Source organism: Etheostoma cragini, chromosome 7 (assembly GCF_013103735.1).
Source record: "Etheostoma cragini isolate CJK2018 chromosome 7, CSU_Ecrag_1.0, whole genome shotgun sequence".
NCBI lineage: Eukaryota > Metazoa > Chordata > Actinopteri > Perciformes > Percidae > Etheostoma > Etheostoma cragini.
The window spans coordinates 1,105,740-1,115,962 of record NC_048413.1 but is presented as its reverse complement, the minus strand read 5'-3'; the positions used below and the strand labels follow the sequence as shown (position 1 = coordinate 1,115,962).

Genomic DNA, 10,223 nt, shown 5'->3' with positions numbered 1-10,223 from the left:
GGTTGGCTCCGAGGTACAAGGGGTTGTTGTCTGCTCTCTGAACTTCTCTAATGAAGCTGCTCTTATCTCTAGAATCTAATCAGGAAGAAGAGATGGAAACTCAAAGAGAGTCTGATATTGCAAGTTTGCTTCCACCTCTCTTTTGTCTTTACTCCCTTCAGTGGATTCTTTTTGTCCCTTATGCACAACATAAACAAGTTGTACACAACCATATCAACTTTAAAAGTGTAAGCGACCAGCTGCGTAGTCACACACACACACACACTTCAGGCACCAAGTCAAATTTAAGACATTTTTGAAGGATATAGACAGAACACAGACCTTAAAAAGTCTTTAATTAGCTAGACATTTTAAGACCCTGCGGAAACCCCGGTATTGTCCAATCGGAGTCTTGTTTGTGTCCACTTGATGAATTTAAGTCCAATTACTCTCTCATCTTACTTCCCATTTTTGGTCTCCACCACCTCCTGATGATATTATTAGTTTCTTTGTGTGCCAAATGTTCAACTACGTCCACCAGCTAGTTGCTAATAGTTCTCAGCAGGTAGAATGTCATAGGTTCAGCAGGAGTTCGCCTCCTGGGCACTGCAGAGATACCCTGCATGTGCATGTGCCCCGTTTGTGTATTTCAGGCCTTGGTATGTGTGTTATGTGAAAAGACAACAACCCCTCAGGGATCAATACAGTATGTCCTCTTCTAAAAGATGAAGACTGAACTCTTAAACGCAAAAACGCTCTGGAACGGAAGGAAACGGCAAAGATGATTGATCATTCTTTTGCGGGTTCGTCACTAGAAGTGATCCATTGTTAATTTAAAATCTTGATCGTAAGAGCTTTAAATCGCTGTGGTGCCATTTTCTTCAAATCAATCATGTACAATACTAGGGCGGTGGGGGGGGAGAAAATAAATATATATATATATATATATATATAAAAATTGATTCTTTGAACGATTCCATAATGGATTTTGATTAATAATTAAATTACAAAGACATTTTTTTACAAAATAAAAACCTAAGTAGACCAAACATTTCATTACAGAGAGGAGAGAGAGAATGGCCGTTGTTAACAAGTCACACCTTGTGTAGGAGCACTTTAAATTGTACACGCCTCAAGCAAATGCATGACTGGATGTTCAATGCCTCGACTTTTATGCTCCACAAATAACAATCAGCTGCCCGGGGGGGCACAAAGCTCCGGTCACTGATGCTTCCCCAGAGGATGTCGGCAAGTCAGCTGAGTTTGTGTGTTGAGGGATGGTGAAGTGAAGCTGCATCATGTGACTAGCAGCATGACAGCACTGGAGGGATCTGACCTCTTTGAGAACAAGCTAACTTTTTTTTTAAACCAATCATTTTCTGTCTGAAGGCCAATTTATGCTTCTGCCTTAAAAATTGACGCTGTGGGCAAGTACGTGGAGATACAGACCCCACGCTGTAGCCTAACCTGCACCTTAAGAAATGGAACTATAGTTACACTGTACTACACTGAGACTTAGGCACCAATGCACAAGTATAAACTTCAGGCCGCTTGCATAGGACACAGCGAAAGCTCTGCCATAATCCGTCTCAAGAGGAAACTAAAGTTCTCTCTTCAGACTGTTACACCTAACTTCTGACTCCGATATGGACAAACGCCATAACCTGCCGGTCACCATGACAGTCCGATAAAAGACTCACCTCGTCGTTCAGGTTCTCCCGCTTCTCAAACATCATCTTGAGACTGTTGAGGGGAACACTCGGCCTCTCAGAGTCCGGTACTTCAGCTGCTGCTCCTCCCTCCTGCCCCTCTGAATCTCTGCTGGGCATCTCCTCCATGTTGCTCAGATGCTGGGGTTGAGCCGACTGCAGCTGGTTGGAGCTGGTCTCGGAGTGAACCTGCGTCTCGGGCTCAGTATGCTGGTCTAGTGAGAGTTGTCTAGTGGGGGTTTTCAGGGTGTCTGGCTGGTTCTCAATCTGTGATGTGGGTCTAGGATTTGGGCCAGTGGGCTGACAGATGTGGATCTGAGCGTCAGCAGGGCTGCAGGCCTGATGTGGGGCTCTGTGGCTGGACTGCTGCTGTTGCTCCCAGCGTTTCTTTAGGACACTCAGATTCCCACTGCGCAGGGCGGAGGGAAGAGGTTCTACAACCTGCAGAGAAAGAACGAGCCCTCAGCGGTTATTTACACTCCTTTTCAGCCTGAAACCTAAAATGCAAGCAATTCCTGTGCCCCAAGGCTTGATTCAAAGATAAGGTTGCCATGGCGTCGTCACCAAATCTCATGAACCCATGCCCTAACCCAAAATGTGTTAGCCTTTCTCTCAATACTTCACACCCGTCTGTGGCTCAGCTCCCAAACTCACTGATTCCTACTAAAGATTAAATCTTTAATTATTAAAATAAAATAAAAAAAAAGACTTTCAAAACAGCGGTAGTTTTTATGAAAGGTTACTTAATGATCTAACAAATCATTTCATTATGAATTTACCTGCCATTTATTTTTTATACAATCAATTGACGAGAAAATGCCAGGAAACTGTGACAAAACCAAATTATCCTGGAAACTCCACAAAACTGTCCAAAAGATATTTACATAACTGTCAAAGACAAAGAAAAGCCTCACATTTAAGAAACCATGCAAGTTTGGAATTTTTGTTTGAAAAGGGCCTTGATCAACTCTTGAAATAGTAACTTACATTAGTTTTGTCTTTTGAAAAACAAAAACCCGTAAATCAAATTATTTCAGGTTGTAGAGCTAGAGCTAGACAAGAGGTCTGTAACTTATTGTTTCAGTGTCAACAAATAAAGATTGGTTACACATAAAAGGTTGTAATGTCTGGAAAAAGTGAACAACATCTATTACAACATGCCTGAAACTCAAGGCAAGGTCTTCAGACTGCTCGTTGTGTCTGACCAACAGCCCAACCCAAAGATACACTCCGTTCAGTTTCACATCAAGTTAAATAGATTAACAGCACTCTTCTAAAGTCCTCTCATGCAGATGTGCAGTATATCTGCATGTAAAAAAAGAGAAGATAACACCAGCACTTTAAAAACCATGACTCACTACTTGTATTAAAGCAGCAGGACAGACACACTGAGGGACGTTAGCTGCTCTCTGAATCTACTTTTAGTTGGTTCGATCTTGGACTGACACCACCCGTTCCTCCTGCTGAATGAAATTAACACTAAATATAACACCGTCCACACAGTCATTTGTTAGCATTCATGCAAGCAAACACGTTCAGTTCTAAAAGAGGGGAGGAGAAACAGAAACACAAGAGACAAAGGGCTGCTCAGCATGCAAGTCTATGAACCTGAATCAGGCTGGATACAGACCAAAACGCTGGAAAAAAACAGCACCACAAGTAGAAAGTAAAAACCTGAGAGTTGCTGAAGACCCGGCTGTCCAGTTGGCGTTGGGAGTTTAAAATTTGTGTGGGTGAGTTAAGTGTGTGTGTGTGTGCTGGCTGGCTACAAGCTGTTCCAGATGTGAGCGCCCTGAGAAGTGATCAGAGCAGCATGAAGTAACCAGCCCACCCCCCTCCTACAGCACACAGGGAAGGAAGGACAGAAGGAAACAGAGAGGGAGTGAAGGGGGCAAGGGGCGGGGTTGGAGAGGAAATCTAAAACAGAGAGTCAGGGAGGGAAAGGGAAAATAAGTCCAGGAAATGAGAAAAAAGGTAAAGGAGTGCTAGAAAAGAAATGCAGGGAGACTAAACATGAAGAGTAATGTTCTGATAAGCCGTCCTGACGCGTCTCTCTACCCAGTGTTGGCTCTAGGGGCCGCATTCCATAGTAACACCTTTGACTACCTCTCCTGTCTCTACTCGCTTTACTTTTCCTACTGAGAGCGCTAGATGCCAGAAAGAAATGCTACAGAACCATTCCATCCATTCCCAGGAGTGACAGCAAAGACTAACAAGAAAATTCCTGCCTAACATGCTGCATTCAAACGAACTGGGAAGAGTCAGCAACACAACAAGACTAGGAGTGGACAGTAGGGCCGGGTGTTGCCTCACGATACAGAGCCCACGATCCGCATCGCAATACACGTGGATTTTGAAAAATGACCATTTCCAACAGCTGTTCTTAATTCTAACGCCGGTCGTACAACTTAATTCAGGCCCAAGATCTTAAGATAAAACTGTAATGTTTTAATCCCAGAGTTGTTAATACTTGCAAATTATATATGCTTACATTTCTGGGACATGTGCCGTTGGTTTGATGTGGACTGGACTTTACTGCCATCTATTGCATTATTGTGCAATGCATCATGGGAGATGTCAGCAAGGTGTATGATACATGGCCAGCCTTGCCATCCGCTCTGCGAGGCTTTACTCAGGAAGCAACTACATGCTTACGTGGCGCATGCTAACATGCTCGCAAAGACAACACCAACATGCCAATGTTAAGAAGGTATAATTTTTGACATCACCTCAGATTCAAGTACGGTTTGACACATGCACATGGAGGTTTTCCACTGCATGGTACCTACTCTCCTACACTCTGGACTTTTGGTTTTCCATGACAGAAAAAAAGTCCCTGGTACCTGCTAACGGCTCCTTTTAGCACCACCTCAGTAGAGGTTCCGAGCGAGCAGAGGCGATACCAAAAGGTGATGTGAAAACCTGCAGCCTGCTGATTGGTCAGAGAGAGCAATGGGAGGAGGACGGGGCACCGCGGCCGAGTCGTTCCCATTAATAGAAAAACTTTATTAGCCTTTTACAAAAATGGGCCCCGCCTGCCATACTGTCCCCCTCCTCCCTTGCACTAGTCCATATTGCGATTTTGAGGAAATTGCAATTAATTGTGCAGCCCTAGTAGAAAATCAGAACACAATATCTGAGAAGAAACAATATCTTTGTAAATTAAACCTTCTGCATAAACAGGCTGCAGTAACAATAACTGGGAATTGACTAGCAGTGGTAAAATAAGTCATTTTGAAAACAGTTTTGAATGCCCTTTTAAAAACAATTAGATCTATAAAATCATAGATCTTGTTACCACCGCTGCATGATACGGCTCACCTACTCTTGCTGCTGTGTGCGGACATGAACAGATGCCTCACCTTAGGATAAAGAAAGAGTTTTCTAGCATTCAACTGTAGAGATTCAGCACAATATGAAGAAAAGAAGCAATGTGCAATAAAAAAAAGTACTAGTCAAGTGTACTCCGTTCTGCATTTCTGCTACTTTCAGTACTCTGGTGGAAACCATTTCATTGGTTTTAAATTTGTTGTATTTTAGCAAACACTGAGTTGAATATAAAAAGGCACCACTTAAAAATAAAAAAATATAGGGTACATTTTAATGAGCAGTTTGATATTTTCTTTAGGGTTAGACAGAGCAGCACTCAAGAAACTTTTATTGCGGCGGTTGATTAAAAAAAAGAAAAAAGAAATAGATATTGTGCAGCCCTAGAACATAAACAGGTAGATTTACTCAAGAACTGTTCTTCACCTTTTTCAATTTTTATCTACTTTCAACTTCACAATTTAGGAGGGATGCACTACATGTATCTGAAAGCTGTAGTTCCCAGCTAATTTGATTTGACGTACGATGCCTTATAATAAAACTACAGGCCCTGCAGTCCCATACAGGTGATTTGTGGCCAATCAGACGTTCTCAGGGATTATGAAACTCCATGCACTAATGAGGATTAAGTTGTGGCTTGTCTTGCAAAACAAGCACAGAAGAGTGGGTGAGGATTTGAATCCATGGAGCCTGTGTGTGCGTGCCCAGAGCTGAGAAAACAACATCCTGTATCAGCTAAAATACAAAGTTACTACCCATGGGTCTGCACAGCGGTTTATAAGAGTAGTTTAAATGAAGTCCTCCTCAATCAGCTCTTTTAACCAGCATGTAAATTAGCAATTACAATGTGCACAGTATACTAGAAAAAAAGATAATACTAAAACAACTCACAAAAAAGCAACTAAAATTTGATTTGACAATTACTTAGCTCTTCCAGACATTTTAATGAAGGAAAAAATAAATAGGGGGAAATTTCAAAATAAAAGGCGCATCTTAAATGTATGTATAGCTATTTTTCACTTTGTAGCAATAATATTGGGTTTGATCCACATTGATCTATAAGTGCTGGAATGTAACTCAGTACATTTACTCAAGTACTGTACGTAGGTACAAATGCTGAGGTACTTTAGTCTTTTCATGCCACCTTCTACTTCTACTCCACTACATTTCAGAGAGAAATATTCTACTTTATACTCTTTAGCTTTAGTTACTTTACACATTAAGATCTTAGTTTGATAGTGAATAAAAAGTTCCCTACCGCTTTCTTTTTCTCTGCGTTTCCCTCCTCTGCTGCCATCTGGTACCTAAGGATGAGGAAGAAGACGTTGGGAGTGAACAGGAAAACTTTTCTGGTCAAGCGACCCATCATCACAAACTGCTGGTCCTACCATCCTGCTGCACACGCCCAGGAAACCACCATGAAATGTCTACACCCCCCCCCCCCCAGTAAGAGCGTGCGCCCCATGCAGGCTGAGGCCTTCGCAGAGGCCCGGTTTGAGTCTGACCTGTGGCCCTTTGCTGCGTGTCACCTCATCGCTCTCCACCCTTTCCTGTCTAGCCACTGTCACCATTTAATGAAAAAGTGAAAAAGCTCCACCCCAAAAATAAATAAAAGTTCTGAAGTTTAACATTTCGACTAAAATATTTTATTTTCACTGTAAATCAGTTCCAAATATTGGTTTCATTAATTGATAATTGGAATCGGCCTTTAAAAAAAAAAAAAACTCCAACTGTTAATTGCCCTTAAAATAGAGAAGTACTAACACCTAGTGGTCATACAGAGGAAGTGCACAGAGGAAACATCCTACCACCTTCTCAATTCACAAATGAGTAACAAGATATGTTGGACAGGTGAAAGAGGGAAAGCCCTGGCTGAATCCTCCTTGGGTTAACTCTAAAGACTGGGAACCAGAGGACTACACAACTGGAGTAACTGGTGGTGGCTCATGGTGTGATCATTTTACAAAACAGGGAACTCGAGACAGCTGAGTGGCGAGAACATTTTGTGAGGAAGACCCGTGACCTCATTTCGGAAGTGACAGAAGAAAGAAAAAACTAAAAATAAAAGAGACTTATCTGCTGAGTGGCTGCTGGTGAATTATTAATTAAACTCGTAGCAGAAGCCTGAGGGGCAGAGTGAGCCGAGGTGGGACTTACTTGGAAAAGCGCTCCGCGATGGCGTTGTTTTTACCCCGCGCTGAGACGATGGACATCTCCTTGGCGGTGACCCTCAGTGACTGGGACGCCCACTGTCTGCGGCTGAATGGAGCGGCGGAGGCCATCTTTGATGCACGTCTGAGCAATCAATTTGTCTCGTCAGCTTGCCAGGAACACACGTCGTAACTCTGAGAGGAGACAGAAAAGAAGCTGCATGTTGAGCTAAATGAAAACAAAAAAGAGGAAAATAAAACACATGTACTGGTGGTAAACTTGGATTTTTCTTCCTCCTCCTTGTTTTGCAGCTCTGAAACTGAAGAGGTGTAGTTGTAGGAAACCCTTTCTGTACATTTAAAATGTATGTATCACTTCTCACACTCCTAAATAAATGTCACACTACCTCTTTTGTTCACACGTAGTTAAATTCAGAGTAGATCAAATCAGACATGCCAGTTCAGGCTTATTTACACCAGTACCCAACCTCACCCACAAATCAATATTTTTTGCCAGACTCCCCATTTCACCGTGTGTCCGTGTCACTGCAGCATCGGCCGGCCTCTGTGCAAGTCAGAAAGTCAATAGAGCGCGTCACACAGCCATTGACCATCTGTTCCCTGTGTGACTCTGCTCAAAGATGTGCCTGGGGGGCAACAACCAAGAGACAACCGATACGCCTGCAGTCCACAAAAAAACCCTACCCCACACACACAAACACTTCTCTGGATCCACAGACTCAAGGCCAAAGACAAGCAGGCTCACGCAGCAGCCCTGTTAGTTAGCTTTTCATAAATAACTGTCATCTGTGAGTTATACACGCTCGAGATGAATCAAACAATGGAGGTGGATGAGTGGGCTGGTGACGGCAGAGCCCCGGGGTCTCGACGTCAGCCAGCAGGTGGACTACTGTGGGATGTTACGGCTCGTTAGTTTCCCCCAACACGGTTTCCTTTGTGTAAAGTCTTCCTCCACCACTGGGATTGTTCAAGATAACATTTAACTAATAATGCACCATTTTTACCTGCATTAAAGGCTCCGTTACTGATAAACTGATTCATCTTTTGGTCCACTAAACAGCAGAAACAGTGAATCATTTTCTAGGTTTCTCTTTTTGTCTCAACCAGGTCCAAACCAAAAGACACAACACTTTCTACAATTTAAAGACAAGAGATCAGCAAATGATCTAATGTAAGGAGCCAAAACCATCAAAGGTTTAACAACTCAATCATCACACACTGTGGGGGGGTTGCCTGATTAGGACTAGTTGGTTCATTTCCACAACCACAAGAATTAGGGAATTGTTGCTCCCCAATTGAGAGAAGTTGCAGATAGCTGCAACTATTTTGTCATTAACCGGCTGATTTTTATTTATTTTTCAATAATGAGATTTATTGGAGGGCTTCAAATGTCTTATTTTGTCCAACCAAAAGTCCAAAACCCCAAATAGATTTTATTCAAAATGTCAGAAAAATGGTGAGCCTTCACATTTGAAATCCTGGAAACAGCCATAAATGACTTTAAAAAAACAATAGATTCTCAAAACTGTTTCTATTCATCCATCTCCTGTCGTACAATTTGATCATTTGACTAACCATTTCAGCTGGGACTAAGTGTCCTTTACTGCGGTCAGCTCAAACTCCCATCATCACCACACAGAGTCACAAAGAAAACTTTCCTACCAGGTCAAATGCCAACGAAGGAGGACTGAGTGACTGAGAGGACTCCTCTGTCCTGAGGTTGAGATTACAAAGCTGCATGTAAAACTGACACAGGCCCATGCAAAGTGTTTAAGTCCTGTGTCAAAGGCAACAACAGGCCCCAGTATCACCACCTATTTACCCTGAGGTTATAGAAGACCGGTTGCCTTGGCAGCCTGATTTCTAGTTTTGAAAAGATTAAACAAGTTCATGAATGTTTGATTTCAAACTTCAAAGAAACACACGGTTAAAAAAAAGAGCTTAACCTGATCTCTTTTTCACTACATCACGTAAAAAAAAAAAAGAGAATGCACAAAACGGCTTACCTGTGACTATGCCAGCTGTTTTTTTCCCCCGGATGTGTGTTCAGTAGTCCGCTACTTGTGTATTTCCTTCTCTTTTTATCTCCTCAGCTGCTGCCACTGGTGCTTTTGAGTAGACAGGGAAGTGGGAGGAGCTGCCACCACTCCCATTTAACTCAGATATTATGCAGCATTCACCTCCACCTGGCAGGTACGAGCTCTCCTCACTCGTCCAATCAGCAGGGTCCAGTGTGCGCACAGACAGAGCCGCTCGGAGCTGTGTGAGGCAAGCAGCCAGCCAACATGGCAGAGGGGGGAGGGCCGAGAGGGGGAGGGGGACGGGGAGGGGGAGGGGGGGAATCCCACACTGGATTCCTGGAAGTTGAGTGAACTGCAGATGACTGCCTACTTTCTCACGAGGTCAGGACTTATGAGGAAGTGACTCATTCTCAATCCTGGATGAGCACACTGAAAAAAAGGGGAAATTGCATCAAAATGAGAGTAAAAAGATATTTTGCTTAATTCAGGTCTCTAAACAATACCGACATGCCCACATGTACATTGGCACAGGTTTTGCTTGCTCGATATTCACTGGGAACTATTTGACCATTGTTCAAAGATCATCCCTGTTTGTACAGTTGCGTGTAGCTTATCTCACAGCGCTGTAGCACATGATATTCTGCCCTGCAGAGCATAAGAGAGGTGATAGTGTACGCTCCCCGCTCCAAGACACCATGCCCCCCGATTAACTCACGCTTCCCCATCACATCTCTGGGGGAAAGAGCCAATCCAAAAGTGCCACAAAATGTAAGGTAAATTATATTTCAACACAAAAGTAGAATAATCTAATAGATTTTTTGAAAATGTAAAGGTGCTCTAAGCGATGTTGGGTGACGTTATTTGTTGTTGACATTTAAAGCATTTTCAAACAAAACGAGACTTGCTCCTCTTCATCCCGTCCCTTCCCTTCTGTGCTTAGGGGACAGGCAGCTAGCAGATAGAGAGGAGATGTTTTTTACAGTGTGTTCAGGGGACAGGCAGCTAGCAGATAGAGA

The 10,223-nt window shown here is 43.0% G+C and overlaps 1 protein-coding gene across 1 annotated transcript in view; it reads right to left on the bottom strand.

Annotated features, from left to right (window-relative positions):
- The window catches only part of lima1a (LIM domain and actin binding 1a), a 23,131-nt gene extending 13,672 nt beyond the window's left edge, over positions 1–9,459 (bottom strand). Inside the window, exons 1-4 of the mRNA XM_034875653.1 lie at positions 9,193–9,459; positions 7,173–7,360; positions 6,274–6,319; positions 1,680–2,129 (exon numbers count right to left, since the gene is read on the bottom strand). Coding sequence (XP_034731544.1) covers positions 1,680–2,129; positions 6,274–6,319; positions 7,173–7,297 — 621 coding nt within the window. The 5' untranslated portion in view covers positions 7,298–7,360; positions 9,193–9,459. The remainder of the gene's footprint in view (positions 1–1,679; positions 2,130–6,273; positions 6,320–7,172; positions 7,361–9,192) is intronic.
- Positions 9,460–10,223: the final 764 nt, after the last annotated feature.